At 41.7% G+C, this 20070-nt stretch overlaps 3 protein-coding genes and 1 non-coding gene across 5 annotated transcripts; 2 read left to right on the top strand and 2 right to left on the bottom strand.

The window, feature by feature from the left end:
• Positions 1–432: 432 nt before the first annotated feature.
• On the bottom strand, positions 433–6695 carry rpn1 (ribophorin I). Its single transcript, XM_020086857.2, has 10 exons — positions 5853–6695; positions 5111–5175; positions 3435–3741; positions 3132–3341; positions 2844–3036; positions 2604–2703; positions 2381–2519; positions 1898–2017; positions 1542–1787; positions 433–1449 (listed from the first exon to the last, which is right to left on the bottom strand). The coding sequence occupies exons 1-10, from the start codon at positions 6090–6092 to the stop codon at positions 1267–1269; spliced, it is 1803 nt and encodes a 600-aa protein (XP_019942416.1). The 5' UTR covers positions 6093–6695; the 3' UTR covers positions 433–1266.
• Positions 6544–6616, top strand: trnaf-gaa (transfer RNA phenylalanine (anticodon GAA)). The gene has a single exon. It is a non-coding gene; the product is annotated as a tRNA-Phe (tRNA).
• A 1600-nt stretch (positions 6696–8295) lies between the features above and the next one.
• Positions 8296–15211, top strand: rab7a (RAB7a, member RAS oncogene family). The gene is made up of 6 exons (XM_020086739.2): positions 8296–8837; positions 11193–11255; positions 11458–11584; positions 12457–12675; positions 12877–13005; positions 13640–15211. The coding sequence occupies exons 2-6, from the start codon at positions 11203–11205 to the stop codon at positions 13733–13735; spliced, it is 624 nt and encodes a 207-aa protein (XP_019942298.1). The 5' UTR covers positions 8296–8837; positions 11193–11202; the 3' UTR covers positions 13736–15211.
• Positions 15201–18522, bottom strand: hmces (5-hydroxymethylcytosine binding, ES cell specific). Of its 2 annotated transcripts, XM_020086738.2 has the most exons (7): positions 18336–18522; positions 17969–18176; positions 16926–17069; positions 16646–16822; positions 16157–16314; positions 15654–15846; positions 15201–15566 (listed from the first exon to the last, which is right to left on the bottom strand). In XM_020086738.2, the coding sequence occupies exons 2-7, from the start codon at positions 18155–18157 to the stop codon at positions 15393–15395; spliced, it is 1035 nt and encodes a 344-aa protein (XP_019942297.2). In that variant the 5' UTR covers positions 18158–18176; positions 18336–18522; the 3' UTR covers positions 15201–15392. The 2 variants fall into 2 exon arrangements, with proteins under 2 accessions (XP_019942297.2, XP_019942296.2); XM_020086737.2 differs by having other exon boundaries at positions 17969–18487.
• Between the last annotated feature and the right edge of the window lie 1548 nt (positions 18523–20070).

Consider the following 20070-nt stretch of genomic DNA (forward strand, 5'->3'; position numbering starts at 1 on the left):
GTTTGTCCTGGGCTCAGACTGTAATCGAGGCAGGTCGGCTGCTCCACTGACTAGGGAGGGAGATGGTGATAGGTGGGGTTTCTCTGGAACAAGGAAGACAACAATGTGCTGGAAATTCCCTCTGAGGTGCCAGTTTTAAAATGGGCACCAGTCACAGTTAGCGTGTGGCCTTATTTTATATTTGGTGGTTAGTATGATGGTTTCATTTGTATCCGTTTTTCAATGGCATGGAAAATAGTACAAATACAGAGTAAAACTTTAGGAGGAAAATAGTCCTCCATCAAAATCTCGTGGTGGTTTTTGATACAAGTGCGCCCTCCTTTGTTGAACCAGTGTTACTGCTTCTCCAAATGAACTAATACAGCAGTCAATAAAACCAAACAAAACTCCATCATCCATTTTTATACACCAGCTGTGTCATCACAATAACAATTAAACTTTCTCCACATTTTATTTCAAATTTGACATTCCGTTTCATTGCCCATTTCACAAACATCTGTGTCGCATTTCTCATGTCTTTCCTCACATACAACCTAATCTCATGTTCACTAATCTCATGGGAAACAAATGACCACTTACAAAGAAAAAAATCATACAAAATATAGAAAAAATGACAGAGGAATTTCAAAAACAAGCATTTGGGATGTCGCTTAAATCAGAGCTTTAACATTTGTTTTCCCCAAATATAAACTTCAGTGTGGGGCAAGTAGAAAAAGGTTGTAAGTGCAAGAGAGCTAAGATTGGAGAAGACTATCACCTTCATTCACCTTAAGAGCCAGAGAGGATTCAGTCTTAGAATACAATATATCTGAGTAAAGACATGAGACTGAAAACACTTGGGCCCTTGAGCTATTAATTGAAAAAGAATCCCTTAACCGTACACACTTTAATGGAAAAAAAAAAAAAAATACAGAGTCCAGATTTGAAAAAGAAAACGAATGAAGAGTCAGACTGAGCAAACGATGACAAGTGTAGCAGACACAAACAGAACCAAAGAAGTTGTGATGTAGCTGCTGTAGAACAGAGCATGCAGTGACCTCCGGTTTATCACAAGGCACAAGGACACATGTGTTTGGATAAACCCATCACTACTGGAATATGAGATGTAAAAAAGTCCATGTCTGGATTCAACGATAGTAAAAAAGGTTTAAGCATTTGTGTCACATTTCTTTTAATTCTTATACATACAAACAGTAGGTTGTATGGTGTAGCAGTGGTGGGTGTTGGTGTGTGTGTGTGTATGTGATTTTGTGTGGCAGGAGTAGTTTAGAGGGCATCCAACAGACTGTCAATGCGACTGACAAGCTCCTGTCTCCTGCTGGTCAGAGTCTTCTCGCTCTCGATGTAGGCCTCCTTCTTGACCTTACCCGCCACCAGCCGCTCCGCCTCCTGGCAGGAGCGACACACCAGCTCCTTCACCTGGCCATCTAGCTTCTGCACCTCGCCAACCTGAGGACACAAAAGAGGCGATTAAACCTGGCCACACACACATTTTATGTAACTTACACAATTTCTCACACACACACACAACCGTCATTAACCTTATCAGCCAAGTCGGAGCCCTCGGCTTTGAGCCGGGCCTGCAGCGAGCTGATTTCGTTGGTGAGAGCGCGGTGGTCGGCCTCCAGCGTCTTCCGGCCACTGTTGAGCGCCCCGGTGTCGCGGGACTGCTTGTAGCGGTTGACCACCTCGTCCATGTGTCTGTACAGACCCAGACGTTTGTTAACCAGAGTCAGCACCTGCTCTGTGATGGAGGCCACCTTCATGCGTACTTCAGCAGCAGGGTCCTGAACAAAGAACAATAGATTAAAAACAAAAAACCTACTTATAGCCCATGTGAGTGAATTATATATAAACGGTGGACGCAGACAGAGGCCACAAGAGACCACCTGCTCACCTTTGTGATGGCAAAGTCAAGGCGGACATAGATGATGACAGTGAAGAAGAGAATGTAAAAGGCCCCGACAACCAACAGAGGCTCCTGCAGCATCAGGATCTTATTGAAGTTATAATGAACCTGGCAACACAAGGGAAGTTCATTATTAGTTTCGATATGAATATCTTCTCCCAGTGCAGTGTTTCCCATTAATTATAACAATGAAGCCTTAAAGATTGCATACAGATTAAAGCATTGATATTCACACATACAGCCCACAGAGGCTGCAGTACCACTGCGACCACAGACAAAAAGCAGACTGTTCATTTTGTTGTTCTCATGGGCCTCCCTCCACAAGGTGTACTGATTTATTTACATAACTTTTCAGAATATGATGATAAAGACCTGCTCTGAATGCCTGGACATGTTCATAACAATCATTATTTTCCAGGCACATCCTGGTTAAACATGCTGCACAAAATTCACACGTTATGTTGGCCTTACCACAACATCCTGAATGTGCTGCTCCACCAGGTTGTTCTTGCTGGCGACCAGCACAGGTCGGCCAAAGGTATCAAGATATGTATAATGCAGCTGGTTTGGCATACGATCAATTTTGTAAGGTGTGTCCACATGGATGTTCCTAGTTGGATGAGACAGAATAAACATTGATGCAAAAATTACGACTCAACTTGGTGTTTCTGTAGATTTTCTGACAAACACTGACCTTGCTCCCTCTGGAAGGATGATTTTCACAGTCATGGAGTCGATGACCTGGTCATCGTACACATGATCAACTAGTCGCATCTTCAGTGCATATTGGTCACCTAGGAGACATAATGATGCGACACATTTGCAACACAACCCTTAGATTCAGTTATTATGATTCTATTTCAGCGCTGGTGTATTCCTCTGAGTCCCTAGAAAATGTGAAGGAAGTTTTCGCTGGGCTAATCAATCAACTCACCCAGGGTGTAGAGGTACTCGTAGCTGGGCAGATTGTAGCCGATGATGTAGTGAGTCTTCCAGCCTCCAAACAGGGGGAAACGAGGCCTGACTTCTACCTCTACTGAGTCGTCCAGAACCTGAAGGTGGGAGGTGGAGATGTTCCCGATTTCATCTCTGTAGTAGACATCCTGGGCTGAGGCGGGGAGGATAGTCTGAGGAGAAAAGACACATTCATTATCATCATCATCATCACCTTAACGGTAAAAAAAAAAAAACAGTCAGACGACGTTTGTGTTTTATAGAGCACCTTGAAGGATTTGACAGATGAGATGCCACTGTCTGACTGACGCTGGTAATCGTAACGTGAGAACGGGCCCTTCAGGACGGCTCCTGTGTGCCTCAGGTCGACTGTCTCCTCCACAGCAATGTTGCCCCAGTGAGAAACCTCAATAATGCGGGTGATGCTGCTGATGGTGAGGAAGGGTGTGTTGTTTTCGAAATGGATTTTCATCGCGTCCTGAACAGTTAAGAACACACACAGCACAGAATGTTGCAGTACTCTTCCTCAAAGTTTCATTTAAAACTTGAAAACATTTTGTAGGAGCCGTACCTCACTGAATGGGGCCACATCACGGAAGGGTCCGTACTCAATAAACTCATCGGTCTTGGTGGGGTTGCCGAGCTTGGTGTAGGTCTCGGCCGTTTTGGAGGCCAGGCGGACACGTGTGGTCTGGCTGCGGGTGGGGTATGGTGAGTACAGGTAGTGGTTTCCCTGAAACACCACCAGCTGGCGCTCAGCTTGTGTGATGTGTGTGGGAAAGGGCTTCAGTACATGGCTAAATGTCATTTCCACCTTCACCATCAGCTGAGCACCAGCTGGCAGATTGGAGGGCAGCTGCACTCTGTAAAACTCCCCACTGCACAGGAACAGAGGACAGAGAGAAGCATGGATTAGGAACAATTTTAAGATGGTGTTCATGCTGCCGCTGTTTGTTTTCAGGAAGTCATTCATTAATAGAAAGGGAGTTCTAGCACTGAAACCATGCAGTAATAAACAACCTAAATATTTATTAATGAGCCATTTCAATGACCTGACAAGTTGATGAGTGAAATGTTTTACATTGACCAGTTGATAAGAATTTTGACAAATTAATACTGTAGGTTAATCTGTTAAAAAAAGCACAAAAGCTTTCTGAAGACTGAGTAGGCGAGGTCGGCCTGTCGGTGACCACATGCCCATCATAGCTGTGGGAACATGTGCAGCTACAGCAGAAAGTTATGCAGACGTCCGCCTGCCTAAGATGTTAAAAACTTTAAACCATGTTTCCACTGGAGGGACTGGATTGATCCTGACTGTGACATATGGGTCTGTGTGTGTGTGCTGGTGAGTGAGAGAGCAGGAGAAGAGCAGTGCTGCAAGTGTGTAATGAGTGAATCATCATTTTCTATGTTTATGCTGCTGCTAGTACATGTTAAAATCAAACCCTTGTTCAAAACTTTTTATCTTGTCGGTTGGTGGTTAATAATCAGTCAATCTCTGAGCCCGCTGGCTATCGTCTGACGACAAATTAGCCACTTCAGGAAACACTCAAAATATTTTGGGGCTTCCTGTGAAGACAGTAGTGAACCAGGCTGAGACTCCATCTTCCATTTGTCGTACACTGTTTACAGTCCGACTAGTTTCTTTAATTACAAGGGTCAAATGTTTCTCTACCATTTTGGCTCATGTATTTTACCAGCTATCTGCTTATGAATGCAGATCAATAAAAAAAACTAATAGCCAATGCATTTCGGTCAACATTTTCCACCTGTTTTGCTCTCAACATCAACTGTTTACCATCAGGCAACCAAAGCTCAGACATGATTGGTAAAGCTAGAAATGGAAACTAGAAGGCTTCAAGCATTAAAACCTTGTCCCTTGCCATCAACTTTTGCATATTAACATGCAGAGTCTGTTAATTGAGATAAATAATCCACTAATAAGCAGTTAGAAATGAAAATTCAATCTACAACTAATAGAAAGGTGATTTACAAGGTTTGTGTTGTGATATTTTGACCAGTGGGAGAACAATATACTTCCATATGTTTATAAAGAATGAAGTTGTATATCCTCATCTGAAGGAAAGAGGAACAGGATATTGAAGAGCATTCCCTTGGTATTAAAATTCATTTTTATAGTATGACCTTCAATTTGACACAATTAAATCAACTTCTAACAAACCAAATGTTAAAAAACAAGAAAGCAAAATAATCTGCTTTGATGAGAATGAATGTGTGATCTCTTACCTTTGGCCCTGAATTGATGTCTGCTGCAGGTCGAGCATGCCATCCTCCTCTTCATCACCCTTCACCTGTGCAGACATAGCGGTTTGAGCATATTCTCCATAACATTGAAACACTTGCAGACAAAATACATGAATTGTGGATGATTTACTGGATGATTCAATACATATCACTCCCTTTATGTAAATATAAGTAGCATGTTATCCTGTTTGCAGACAAGTTTCATTCTTTAAGGGGGCAGACCTGCGCAGTCACACACGGAAGTAAGCTGTGCAGCGCATACGTGTCATTCAGCCACTGAGAGAGCGTGCAGCGCTGCGGAAGTCAACGTTTTCCAAACCACATCCTCAGCTAACATTAATGAATGAGTCTCGTGTAGCCTGAGCTGCTCGTACACGTGAATTACTGCTGATAGAACCTCAGCTGATGTGAATGTCAGGCACTTAGCGAGCAAACGTCTATAAGCTGAAGCTAACGGTGGCTAAGAGTGGCTGTTTGCTAACACAGCTCGCTCACAATGACTCGTAGCACACAGCGACTGTGATCCGATGCAGAAAGCAATTGGGTTTATTCACCACTGCACTATTGCTGTTGTTACGCACAATGAAACACGTGAGAGCTGCAGACTTAGCGAACAAGTACATGTAGCATCATACAGACTAGCTAACTGGGTGAAGTTGCTAGCCGGCTGCAGGCTACAGATGTGCATGCGCTGTTTCATCTCATTCATTGACGTTTGTCTCACCGAGGCTCCGATGTAAGCAAGGTGCGGGGCCAGGTCCGCCTCCACCGCCAAGATGAAGCTCTGGACCCCGGTGTGTCCGTGGTTGGACAGCGCGATCTCCGCGGTGATCTTGGCCAGATGGGAGCTCAGGTCCACGGTCCTCTTCACCTCCTCGTTCACCAAACCTTCCGCTGAAACCCCCGAGCTCACAGCGGCTACCAGCAGCAGGCAGGCGGCGAGCAGAGGCGCCTTCAGAGTCATGGTGGAAATGAATTAAGAGCTGAATGCCGGGATAAGGGCGGAAAAGGCCGAGGGGGAACGTAGAGCAGCAAAGAAAGGCCGCCGCGCTGCTCTACATCAGAAACGATGACGCGTCTCTCAGTTCGACGTGATGACGTCACGGCGGGGTCTTCACAACGCGGCTTGCGTCCGAAGCGATTGTGAAATCAGAGAACGATCACTCCAGATTTATGAGGATTATTTAAAAATAAAACCGTGAAGGGTTTTCCTCTGTGTTCTGCTCCGTGTTGAATATCTGCAAGGTCTGTCATAATGACGTCTCGCGGCCTGATGATGGTGCTCTCGTAATTTGACGCATATGTTTGATAAATCGACAAAATGCACTTAAGATCAGGTGACATCTCACACATAGGTCAAGTTTATATTTCAAGTGTCTTCAAATAGTGTCTTCATGTGACGAATGTGCCAGCTAGCCGAAATAGCTCAGTTGGGAGAGCGTTAGACTGAAGATCTAAAGGTCCCTGGTTCGATCCCGGGTTTCGGCAGCAGTGGTGTGGTCTCGACGGAGAGACCTTTTAGAGAACGATACAACCACACAGGTTTCACACTAGACCACGTTGTGGCTGCTAGTTACATTCATACAGCGTTGAAAGTGCAGGCTAACAGGAGGTCGGAAGTTTCATTGGAAGTTACTGCATAGTTACTTTGTGAGAACTTTTATGAAAACTACCCAGAAAGTAACACGTTTCATAACCTTTGAATCATTTTCCAGAATCGTTATGAAAAAATCTTAGAATTACTCAGAATCAGAAAAGCTTTTATTGCCAAGTAAGTTTACACATACATGGAATTTGTTTTGGTGTTGTTGGTGCATGTCAGACATCTCTAAATATAAGAAGATAAGAAAAGGGGAACGTTCCCCCAAACCACAGGTAGTTTAGTGGAAATAATCAAATCTGATGAGCTGATGATCATGTGTCAATGAAATGTGACACAATACCTTTATTGGTGCCACAATGGGGAAATTTGCAGTGTTACAGCAGCAAAAAGAGTCAAAAAGACATCAGCAAGTAATAAGTAACATGCAATACTTAAATGTAAGGAATATTAAAAAATGTATAGAAATATAGAAACATATGAATGTGATAATTAAACCACTATATATAGTGTAAAGACAATAATATTTATTGGCAGTGTGAGGATATTCACAGTGAATGAATTGCACATAAACCGTTTATATTGCACAGACAGATGAATGTTAAAGTGCAGTCCAGTGGTGGTGAATGTTGTTTTACTGGATGCCGAGCTGGTTGTGTAGTCTTACTGCTGCAGGAAGGCCCAGTGCTTTGATGGTGTCCTGCAGGGGCTGGGGCTGGTTTTCCATCAGAGAAAACAACTGTTTAGAACAGAACAGAATGGAATAGATTATATGATTATTGTCCAATGGATCTGCAAAATTCCTTAGATGTGGAATTTAGTTCCACTGAAATCACAACGTGGAGGCCAAAAAAGCTGCCAGCAACAAATGTTTTCATAAAATAACAATAAAATGTAATAAAAAAATTAAATAGAGAGAACATAATCTAAGTCATCCAGATATTTATTGGTCATCATCAGATGTCTAGCTACTGTAAACTGGTCAAAAAAAGGACACGAGAGCTGCTGATGCATTGATACCTCAGAGCTCTGGCTCTCACTGATCAGAGAGCAGTGTGAAGTAAGAGCATGGCGCCATGAGGTGACCTCTCGAGTGGCACCACTGGCAGACAGCAAAGTTATATAGACATGTGTTGGAAACATGTGACGGACCACAGTGAGGAACCAATCCCAGCAGCGGGGTAAGAGGGAAGCATGTAACAAGTAAAGCACACAATTCTTAAGTAAAAAAAAAAAAGAAAACAATATTTTACCATGTTAAGTACCTTGTTAAGGTACTCAAAGACTCTTGACATGGTAAAACAATAACAACAAGGTAACATTAAAAGACAGTTATTTTACATTACAACATTTCTATTTCATAAATAAATCACAGAATAAAAGTGAAAATACAAGTAAAGATAAAAATATAAGTGTATTGTAAATTAAATAAATAAGTATAAAATAAATGACAAAGCAGTAAGTAATATGATATTGAAATTGAAATATTGCACATGATATTGAAATCAGTTGAAAGTATTGCACATGATTATAAAGGAATGTGATGATGAACAAAAACAGCATTGTTACACAAATTGCATGTGAATGGTGATTCATCAAGTAACAGAAGCATGGCGTGCATGCGGTGCATGTGCCGTGTGATCATGCATGTTTGCAGTGACATGTAGAAACTCTAATCCAGTGAATGTGTGACTTCTCCTGAGCAGCCAGGCGTGTCCTGCACGTGACGTCAGCGCTCACCGACACAGCTTGTTTTGGAGGAAGTGCACCGAGCTAGGCTAGCTGTTAGCGCGTTAGCTGGACGGGGAAAAAGCAAGCGTCAACGAGAGCCAGGGCGACGTAGACCGTCTCGCCAAATCTCCTCCACAGCACAAAGGGAGACGAGCATCGGCAGCGGCAGGGTTGATTTTGACGAGCAGAGTTAGCTGCAAGTGTAGCTGTCCGAGATCATTTAGCTGTCGACGCCGTAAACGCGTTGTTTTGTTCACGGCAGACATTTGTAGCCGCTGTTAGCTAGTTAGCTAGCCTGAGCGTTAGCTAGCGCCCCAAACCGCGGCAGAGGAAAAGTCCAGGTTTGATTTTTTTTTTCACCACAGGATCATCGGCCAGGTTGGTTTGTGTTGATATTAGTTGTTGGTTTTACAGAACAAAACGTGTTAATGATATTGTTTCACATTTGTTAATACACCCTGGTTAGCTAACTAAATGTTAGCTTAAATCAGAAGTGTCACTGGATGTGGTAGTTTTTTTGTGGTCGAGGTAATAGAAACGATTTTTGCCCAAAAGATCATTTGTACTTCTGATGTTACCCTTTCTCCCAGCTACCTTTAACTTTTCCCACCAATTGCTTTTCACCTCTTCTCCCACGTTAACCCTTCGTAAGTGTTTTTGATGCATTTATGGTCCTGTGGCTAAATATTGAGGCAGGACTGTGTGCTGCTTTAGTCAATGTAAATATTCCCAGTCGACAGATTGGTTGTGTTGTATGTGTTGAATCCCACTAATGTCCTCGTTGTGCTAATCATGCTTGCCAAGTCATGGTTCCGTTAGTCCTGTGTTTTAAACCATGTGACCAGTCCCTGACACAGTGTCATGGGGTGCAGATTATGAGAGCCGCACCGACAGCTCTTCGCCTCTTCTCACCTCTTTTCACTCATAATACAAATGACATGGATTCAAACTAAACGTGATGCGAGGATAAGATTGTTTTCTCATTAATTCTCTCTCCACGGTTCAACCCGATCATAGTGATGTTGTAAAGCCCCTTGGTTAAAGAGTTTGGACTTCGGTCTTTTCAGCTGTATGAGGTTGTTTATGATTACAAACACACTCGATGTCTTGAGCATGCGCAAGGATGATAATGGTTGATCAGCTACAACCCAAAAATATGATGTGCGTCTGAAGATCTACGTCATTAGATAACAAATATGTGATTGACGGGGAGATGTTTGTTATGGATCTTGGATATCAAGGAAATAGAGGTCAGTCAAATGGAGGAAGCAGATATAACATTAGGCTTAGCTGAGTTCTAATTTATGAGCATCTGTTAAACCAAATTTAACAAATAAGATGTAGCTATTTATTTTTCAGTTTTAGTAAAAATCTGTAAGACGGAGAGACCTTTTAGAGAACGATACAACCACACAGGTTACACACTAGACCACGTTGTGGCTGCTAGTTACATTCATACAGCGTTGAAAGTGCAGGCTAACAGGAGGTCGGAAGTTTCTTCGGAAGTTACTGCATAGTTACTTTGTGGGAACTTTTATGAAAACTACCCGGAAAGTAACATGTTTCATAACCTTTGAATCATTTTCCAGAATCGTTATGAAAAAATCTTAGAATTACTCAGAATCAGAAAAGCTTTTATTGCCAAGTAAGTTTACACATACATGGAATTTGTTTTGGTGTTGTTGGTGCATGTCAGACATCTCTAAATATAAGAAGATAAGAAAAGGGGAACGTTCCCCCAAACCACAGGTAGTTTAGTGGAAATAATCAAATCTGATGAGCTGATGATCATGTGTCAATGAAATGTGACACAATACCTTTATTGGTGCCACAATGGGGAAATTTGCAGTGTTAGAGCAGCAAGAGTCAAAAAGACATCAGCAAGTAATAAGTAACATGCAATACTTAAATGTAAGGAATATTAAAAAATGTATAGAAATATAGAAACATATGAATGTGATAATTAAACCACTATATACAGTGTAAAGACAGGAAGAAATATTTGCAGTGTGAGGATATTCACAGTGAATCTGTAAGGTCTGGGAAGATAATAAATACAGTGTGACTCGTGGCTCGCAGAGTAGAGTTTACTATTTAGGCTAATTATTTAAAAATCAATGGTCCAATTCAGTATATTTTGGACAAACCGAGTCTCTGTGTGTCTGTGTTCCAATTTCTAAAATATTATAATGTTCAGATTAATAAATCTCCAAACTTTGCAAGTTGGTAATGAAACAGTACATTTGTTTCCATTGAATGGTTTGTCAGAAACATTGATATCACAAAATCAGTGTTTTATAGTAAAACGAAAGCAAACAGTTGGAGTGACCATACAGCAGATTTATCTAAACAACCCTAGCACTCAATTGTCCAGCATTTTGAAAAATAAATAAAAGGGTGTGGTGCATTGTTTTTTTGTTTTAATAATTGCATGTAGTTCCTCATGGTACAGTTCGGTCCATTCTTTTATTTTTCTTTGTTTCTGAAGTGAAGGAAACTCTGGTGTAGCAGACTTTGTACTTGGTTTCCTTTCCAAGAACTTGTCCATTTCTTTGGAGTGTATTTTGAGAAGCTCACAGACCCTATCATCTTTCAGTAAAAGCTGTTTGCTCATATCAAGATGGTCATCATTGGGACAAAGCTGTGTTCCTCTCTGTAGCAATTCTAGCATATGTCTGCTTCTGTTAGGAGCTCTCTAATTTCCCCCATAACCTGTGTTGTTGTCGTTTACAGCTGTGGCACAATGACGTCAAGGAAGAAAGTTCTACTCAAAGTCATCATCCTCGGAGACTCTGGGTGAGTGGTATTGAACATTAGCTTCAACTCTAAATGAACAACATCAGGCAACTCTCTGTAAATATAAAACATTTGTCAGGGTATTGAATATCACATGATTGCAAAACACTTAATTGTGTGTGATTCACCGCTCAATCATACTGGTGACATTTTCTGTTTCACTTGTTTCTGAATGTTGTCTTGTGATTGTTTTTCTCTCTAGAGTTGGAAAGACCTCATTGATGAACCAGTATGTGAATAAGAAGTTCAGTAACCAGTACAAAGCCACAATAGGAGCAGATTTCCTCACAAAAGAAGTCATGGTGGACGACAGACTTGTCACAATGCAGGTACTGAAGAAATAGTTCTCTTAGGAATGTCACACTGAGATGGTGTCTTCTCACTGAAACGCTATTATTACTTTTAAAACTTAAAGAGTATGCTATAAGGCTCAAAATGTTGTGAAACTTAAAAAACATGCTTATTCACATTGTGATGGACTTTTTATGGTTTATCAATCAGAAAATTCATTATTTCTTTGAGTTTTTTATAAAAGTTTTCTATTTAAATATTCAATTTATAGCCTCAAATTTATTAGACACAACTAATGGTCAACCGTCTTTTGTATTTATTAATGAAAACAAGTCTCAAGCCTTATCTTTAGATGTATAATTTCACAACTCCAGTCATTTCGCAATCACAGCTGTATTTACTCAAAACTAAAGTTTGGAGGTTAGTGAGAGAATGTGCGTCCATCCTTTACTTTTGTAAATTAAACACTGGGTGAGTCGACTCAAAGTCAGAGTTAAGCATATCTTAATTAAGAGATTTGTCATTGGTCTCTATACTCTGGCTTATAATCACATTTTTATTTGATACATAAACCAATAAGTTGACAGAGTAAGTGGCTATAAAGCTGAGTCCATTTTATTTCTTCTTGCAAACAGCACCATTACCAGTGATGTCAGATCAACAAATTATTTTTAATACTGCAGACAACAAAATTCAATCAGTGGTCAATAAACTTATCCTCTACATACTTTTAATTTAGATGGTTTAAACAAAGGTAATGAGGCAGATCTGGTTAAAGTTAACTATTTAAACACCAAAATCAAAGAGATTGCCTTAATGACTTTCAGTGGTCAGATTATTTTGTCCATGTGTTTGTTTTCCTTCTTACTTACTTTTCTCCACTCTGTGTCTCTCACTTTGTGTATCTTAGATCTGGGACACAGCAGGTCAGGAGAGGTTCCAGTCCTTAGGTGTTGCGTTCTACCGTGGAGCAGACTGCTGCGTCCTGGTGTTTGACGTGACTGCACCCAACACCTTCAAGACCCTTGACAGCTGGAGGGACGAGTTCTTGATTCAGGCCAGCCCTCGAGACCCTGAGAACTTCCCCTTTGTGGTACTGGGCAACAAGATTGACTTGGAGAACAGACAGGTGGGTCCAAAGCACCAGGTTTATATCTATTATCAATGTTTTGCAATGTTTGTTTTTTCAAGCAAATGTGTAGTTGAGGTTAGCAACAACTGGGACTTCAGACTCCAGAGTAATGGGACAGTACTGAAAAAGCTCAGATAAAAGAGTCATTCTTATTTCTCTCGTGATTCTGCTTGTAACTTCTGCTCTTTTGTGCTTCAGGTAACAACCAAGAGGGCACAGGCTTGGTGTCAGAGCAAGAACAACATCCCTTATTTCGAAACAAGCGCCAAGGAGGCAATCAATGTGGAGCAGGCCTTCCAGACTATTGCACGCAACGCTCTTAAACAGGTAACAGGAAGTCAGCAGAAAAGTCATAGCCGTGTCCTAATTCAGGGGCCACTTCCTTCAGAAGATGCAGCCTACATGGCCCATGAAGGAGGCAGTCTTTGTGGGCCGGGTAGGTTGAACTGAAATGAGATGGTCTGGTCTACAAAAGCTTTCCGTGCTGGCCCTTATTTCTTTTGCCTAGCAACAGAGCTTAAGTTGGACACAACGAAAAAGTTTTAATACCGCTTAATTTGTTCAACATGTGTTCAGTTGAAGTGTGATACGCAAGCGTTTAATGTCTCATAGCTTTCTGACACTATTGCTTATTTTGAAATACAGTTTATCACTGAAGTGCAATGAATCCTGGGATAGCCTGGCCCATGAAGGATCCACCAGTTGGATCCTTTGTTTTTGGAAGATGAAATTATGCATTCGTCAGCCACATTTGAAGGGGCATTTGAGGATCGCTTAGTCACGTCTTCAAATGCAACCTCTGAAGGATGCGGCCTCTGAATTGAGACATGGCTCCAGTAGACAGTTTGACCAAGTCTCATCATTAATGTTGAGAAATAACATTTGTCATCATTTGTTTCCATGGAAGCCAGGAGGAGCTGAGACAGACACTCACTCAATCACACATATTGTTTGATTTCAGGAGACTGAGGTTGAGTTGTACAACGAGTTCCCAGAGCCAATCAAGCTGGACAGGAACGAGCGTGCCAAGCCGTCGGCGGAGACTTGCAGCTGCTGAGGAGTCTGAGGATCATCGGGGGTCTGCGGGGGACATCATTGCCCTCACCACCCTGTCTTGCCTTGTCTATATATCCCTTTTCCCATGACCCACTGTGTTAATCCCTATTGCCCAACATACAAGCAGCATCCCACTCATAGAGTATACTACACACAAACATGCTGCACTCACCTCCTTATGTATACAAATCACACATTTTCTATAAAGTACAAGTCTCCTAGCCCAAAGAACACGTTAAGGAAACATCATGGCATTTACTTGTATGATGATTACTTCCCATTCTCTCCACACTTGTCATAGCGGTGGTGGTTTGGGCTAAATCTCATTTTCTGTTCCATGTATATCGCTGCTTTCACACCCAGTTTTGCTTCTAATTGCTTTTATTTGGATACTTAAAGTGGTAGATTGAAGCATTATCTATACATGTTTGTGTTTGAGTTAAGTTGGACAAATTCATTTTTTATTTCTTTTTTAATCAAAGCTTCTTGGGCAGTTGTGGTGTGTTTTCCTACATTCACAGCCCACCACTGCTGCATGAATAGAGGACACGCCTACCCCCCTTTTCATTTTACTTGTTTGTGTTGTGGCTTAAATTCCTTTCACACTCAAAATCACTTGACACCATGTTTTCACTGTACATCCTGCAGGCTTATAAACTAAACTGATACATGAAGAGGGAGTGAGTTGTGACGTGGTGAAGGATCAGTGTGTGACAAAGTGCATGTGTGGATCACGTTGATATGCTTCCTGCTGGTTTTAGTTCATTGGCAAAGAATTGAATATACAATTCAATGAAAAATCCATCAGATGCGTGTGTACAGATATTTTTTTTCTTTTTTTGAACAGTAACCGAAGACTTGTTCACTCATCTCATTTTGGAGCCACAATACATTTGCAGTTGTAGCTCAGGCTGAGGACATCATGTTTATCCAGAATCCTTGGTGTAAAGTGCTGTCACTAACATATTGCTGTTCCTCTATTGGAGAAAATGAAGGTTTGTCTTTTACTATGTTCTTGGTACAACATTTGACATGAAATGAACCAAATCGAGACAGCATGTCCTTCTACCTGACGGTCCTGGAGAGGAGAGTTTTCTCAAGTATAAATATCACTCATAACCGAGTACTATTAGCTAGTACGTTTCTTTTTACTGTCAACTATTGCAAGACTTTGTATATTTGCAAACCTCTCGACCATGGTTGGGGGAAAGCTGAAAAGGTTGTGTTGTAAATCTCCATATCTGACTTGCTCGTGTTGGCGAACAGTTAAAGTGCTTGACATCTCTTAACCAATCTGTTGGTGTTAAAACTTTGAAATTCATTAAAGATTACATACAACTTTGAAAAGAGGAAAAAAAACACGGGGGGGCTATTGGCATTCATCATAATTATTATTAATATGATAAATGCATAGGATCTACATTGTTTCAATGTCTTTGCGTTTCAAGTAATAAGGGTAATAAAAATCTTGAATAAAGCACTGTTTATTTCTGACATTAATGAAATACTGAACTATTAGTCATATCTGTGAAACACATTTACTACATTAAAGATATTTACTAGCATTAGCAAAAACCTTAACATACAATGTTTCTCATGCCTTTAAAAACAGTAACGTAGATTCAATGAGAACTAAATGGTTATCAAATATGCAGTTTTCAGTACTTGGTTCTTTGTTTCTTATGCTGTAGACCTCCTTTAGACTTCTGCTGAGTCTCTTTCTTTCTTTCTTGCTCTTCATTCTCACGAGTGTCCGACTCCTTCCTCTTTGAGGTTGAGCTGCTCTTCAGCCAGCTCATCATCTTCTGACTGCTAGCTGTGGGTTTGGTCTCCTATGGGTCAAAGGTCAGATTTATCAGATGAAACCTCTACTTTCCCCAGAAAATGAGCAAAAAATAATATGAGTTTAAATCTATGACCTTTTTACTGCCTGGATCCACAGGCTGGAGGCACTTGGGAGAGTTGTTGCGCGAATTGTTGACGAGTGATGAGACGGGATGAAAAGTCAGAATGTTTTTAGACTTGAGCAGTTTTAGGGCGTCGAGAGACTTCACCTTCCCAAAGTCAAGCCATCTTCTCACTTCCTCTTCGCCGTTCAGGATAGCTGGCATCCTAAAAGACAAGCACACAGTAAGCTACAATTTCACACAGACAAATGAAATTAGAATGGCACTCAGTAAACACATAACTCCACCAAAGCCAAATAGTCCTCTTAAATTCAATCAAGCTGCACCAAATTCCGCACACACACTTAGACATTAGTCCTCTAGGCATTTTTTTCAACGATCTTGGAATCGTTTCCATGAGAAATTCACAGAAATCTACTTCTGCACTTTGTGTAAAAGTCTGCTGACACACAGACACCAGCATGAAAACAAAACCTCACGGTGAAGGAGTGTATCTGCCCATCTACTGTCCTTACCTATCATGGATACTTTGCAGGTTTGGGGAAGCATCCACAGTGATTATACTGTAACTATAAAGGGGCTCTTCACCACCAGGAGGTGTCCAGCAGTCAAACAGTCCAGCCATAGTCAGCAACTTCCAGCCTGTCCATTCACATGGTGCTTCTTCCCCTCCCTGCCCAACACAGCAACGAACAAACAGACAGAGTCTCATAAAGGTTTAAATGGTTAATGTTTGCATATTGAAAATATTGGAGACTGACTTTTTTTGTTTTATGACTTTTCAGTCCATGGCTACGTACGAACATTAAAACTAAACCAGGCTTTGGTCATAAATCTCTGTGCTAAAGGAACACCTGGTGGACACATGCGCATTTTTGCCTCGGCCCCTCTCTCACACAGGAAATTTTCAGCCATTCTTAATTTCCGCCATAGCTGCATACTGTTGAAGAGAATCCAGTGCGAACCTCGATCAAGTCAAGGGGGGACCCGCCTGCTGAACATACCATCTCTGAAGTCTCCTCACTGCGAGCCAAGGTCGGGAGGTCACACTGATCCTGACTAGATCCTGTCGGAGTCTGAGGGAAGTAGATAAAGAAAGGCTGCTTGTTCTTCTCCTCCCGCCTCCACTCATAAAACCCATCAGCCAGGATGACGCAGCGCTGTCCGTTATTCAGGGGGTGCTTTGGAGATAAAGGGGAGTGATCAGAGCACCGAAGCCCACAACACATAAAGCCTGTAAACAGGTGAGTAGCTGAACACTGCAGTGTCTCTAACCATACACACCTTGTAGGATTTCTTCTCCAGTATGCTCTCACTGCGACAGTTGCTGGTGTTGTAGTGCATCTTGCTCGGATCTCCCTGATTGAACCAAGCAGGTACGAGACCCCAGCGCATGGAGGCCAACACACACTCATCCACAGGAGCATCCTGACAACACACACGAGGCGTGGACACAATAACATGAGCATCGATGAAATCAAGGGCAGTAAGTACATACTATCATCCTGAGGCAGAACAGTGACTATGCCTACATGGAAAACAATATTCCAACTATTGACCTTATTCTGAATAAGACATTTCAATATTGATGTTTATATGAGTTGCTAATAAAATATTTGATTCCGTGGACAGACTAGTGAGCGCTGTTGAGAAGACTGCAGGTTTCTCTCTGCCTTCATCTACACAGGCTGGTGTGTCAGAAAGACCACTAACATAATGTCTGACCCCTCCCACCTCCATTTTAAATGTCCACTGACTGACCACTGACTATTAACGCTGCTCTTTTTATGATTTTTATAACATGGGTGTATCTTAGGTTCTTTTAAAATGTGACCTGCACCCTCACATTTGGAGTACAGCGTTTTCCTCCCATGTTAGGCTGTAACGTGTGCTATGGGAGAAGTAAAGCTGAATCTGACTCTGGATGATATTGTAACATGTAAACAGGAATATTTATGGTACGTTCTATTAGTGAATCATGTCAACCTCACCAAAACGACGTCTTATTCAGGATAAGGTCAACAATCGGAATATTGCTGTCCATGCAAACATAGTGAGTGCTGCGCATGATTATGGCTCACAGGTGTGTGTTAATGATTTATGAGGCGACTTCTTTTAGCTCGCAGGTTATACTATACATTGTTGATGTCCCTGAATTAACATTAAAACTAGCATCAATACATTACAACGGTGACTTTACAGGTTGATTACATCACTAGTCTCCTCATCTATCAAGGATGTAGTGTGAAACCCTCACACGATCCCTCTCTCTCTCTAGTGTCCTTCACTTCATGTCTCTCACTCACGTGGTGTAATCCGGCGCTTACCTTGTCGAAATGCCTCTGGGACAGCAGGACGGGGTTCATGGTCTGGGGGCTCTTGTTGTAGGAAGGTCGGTATTTGTCAGCATCTCCATCCCTCCAGCGGGGCTGTCTGCGCTGCCCTCCCCGGGTCCTGTAGGAGCAGGCTCGGCTCACCTCGTCCGGAGCCAAAGTGCACGCGGTTCTTCCACACATTCTCACGGCAGGAGCGAAACTTTTCAAAACACCAGAGAAGCGGAGGGTTTAACCAACGAGGGTGAAGCTCGGCGACTAGTCTACAGAGTTAGCATGTTAGCTTGAATTCTATCAGGGAACTGAGCCGTTCTTCTTAGCTGGCTGCAAACACAACGTCCAGAATCACTGTAGGTGTTACCTGTGGTTCGGGGTGGCAGCGTAGCTGTGTTTCTTCGGGTTGTGTTTCCTGATGTTGTCTCAGGAACTTGTCCGGACACACAGCTCCTCACGATCACGCCTCCCGCTGTTTTCTTTTACGAACACCCGCTCCTACCCTGCCTCTGATTGGCTCACTGTGTGACAGTCTCACTTCAACCAATCAGCACTCTTCATAGCAAAACCTAACCAATCCTGACGCCGGATGTGGCGCGAGGTTTCGACCTCTCCTCCAGTTGAACGCACCATCTTCTTCCGGTTACAAATATCGAAAGTACAAACAAATGTACATCTTTTTCCACAATCTGAGTGCATCTGTATCCGGTTAAAGGTCCATGGCAGTCAAAGCCAACCACCATATCGAAAAACTCATTTCAGTGACAAACAAAAAGCTTCTTTAGCAGAATATCACGGTCACTTTACATTGGAATATGTAAAGTAACTTTATTTCATTTATGCCTTGCAATATTATTTATATCATGGTCACTTACTTTTTGCAATATTATTTATATCATGGTTTCTTACTTTTGCAATATTACTTATATCATGGTTACTTACTTTTGCAATATTACTTATATCATGGTCACTTTACATTACAATACTTTTTATATCATGCCACTTTTTTTATCCTCAGCACTTTATTGTGTAGGTCACAGATATATACAGATATTTTTTTGTGTTTTTGCCTTTTCCACTTTAATTTCTGTAGTGTATACTGCACTTTCTTTCTGCTGCTGTAATAAGCACATTTCCCCGTTGTGGGATGAATAAAGCATATCTAATCTAATCTAATCTAAAAATAACATGATGAACTTCTAAAGGAATATTTCTACACCATGGCCCCCACACACGATCATCCAGTGCTGTAGCTGTCAGTCAATTTAATGTTAAAAACTGCCAATGAGAAGGCTGATGCTAGTAAACCTAAACTAAGTACAGACTAATGTATAGACCTTAAACTCTCAGTTGCTTTACAGAAAAACACATTATTAATATAAAAAATAGAAAGTAGTAGTGTGATAGTGGTGCACCCTCCCATTGTAGTAACCAGTTCTGAGCTTCTATTCATCAGGTTACAGATAAATATATCCCACCCTTCCTGTGGTGTGAGGGCAGGCACGTACGCACATAGAGCCCTAGTGCTGCTCAAGCACCTGCCATTTTGCCCTGGATGAGTTAAGTGTCCTTTCTGCTGGAGCCCAACTTTTTTCTTCATTCATCAATATATAAAAAATAAAAATTACCCTGTCTGTTATCTATTCCAACCAAAAGTGATTTGATATCTGACGGGCATTTATTTGAGTTCTTGTGAGAATTCTGCCCCTCCCTCCTCCTCCTTCATTTAGCTCTCATGCAGAGCTGTGCAGCCTGCAGGTCTGCTCTGACCCACAGCTTCAGACAAATAGGTAATGGCAGTGTTTGTGCAATCCCTTACATTGTTTGGTGCAAAAGGAACAACAATACTTAACATTATAGCGCCGCTGAAAACATTACGTGGCCCGACGTTTACTACACACAAAAAAACTAAATAAAAAAAAAAAGGGGGTTGGGGAGCATTTAGGCGTGACACCCGCTGAAAACACTTGCCTTTTCATACAAAGAGCATCCATGCATATCACAGCCTACATGTTTTGTACTAATGAATGATTTCAAAGCCTTGTCCAGCTGTTAACTGACGTTTGTCATGTTGAATGAAGCGAGAGGGGGAGAGAGATACA

Source organism: Paralichthys olivaceus, chromosome 2 (assembly GCF_024713975.1).
Source record: "Paralichthys olivaceus isolate ysfri-2021 chromosome 2, ASM2471397v2, whole genome shotgun sequence".
Taxonomy (NCBI): Eukaryota; Metazoa; Chordata; class Actinopteri; order Pleuronectiformes; family Paralichthyidae; genus Paralichthys; species Paralichthys olivaceus.

Coding starts and splice junctions, on each gene's coding strand:
- rpn1 (XM_020086857.2), bottom strand. CDS start 6,092: ATGACTCTGAAGGCGCCTCTGCTCGCCGCCTGCCTGCTGCTGGTAGCC. Junction 3,342..3,434: donor ATGTGGCCCCATTCAGTGAG/GTACGGCTCCTA, acceptor TTAACTGTTCAG/GACGCGATGAAAATCCATTT. Junction 2,018..2,380: donor AGCACATTCAGGATGTTGTG/GTAAGGCCAACA, acceptor TTGTGTTGCCAG/GTTCATTATAACTTCAATAA.
- rab7a (XM_020086739.2), top strand. CDS start 11,203: ATGACGTCAAGGAAGAAAGTTCTACTCAAAGTCATCATCCTCGGAGAC. Junction 12,676..12,876: donor TTGACTTGGAGAACAGACAG/GTGGGTCCAAAG, acceptor TTTGTGCTTCAG/GTAACAACCAAGAGGGCACA. Junction 13,006..13,639: donor CACGCAACGCTCTTAAACAG/GTAACAGGAAGT, acceptor GTTTGATTTCAG/GAGACTGAGGTTGAGTTGTA.
- hmces (XM_020086738.2), bottom strand. CDS start 18,157: ATGTGTGGAAGAACCGCGTGCACTTTGGCTCCGGACGAGGTGAGCCGA. Junction 16,315..16,645: donor GTGAGGAGACTTCAGAGATG/GTATGTTCAGCA, acceptor TGTGTTGGGCAG/GGAGGGGAAGAAGCACCATG. Junction 15,847..16,156: donor CTGCAAAGTATCCATGATAG/GTAAGGACAGTA, acceptor CTTGTCTTTTAG/GATGCCAGCTATCCTGAACG.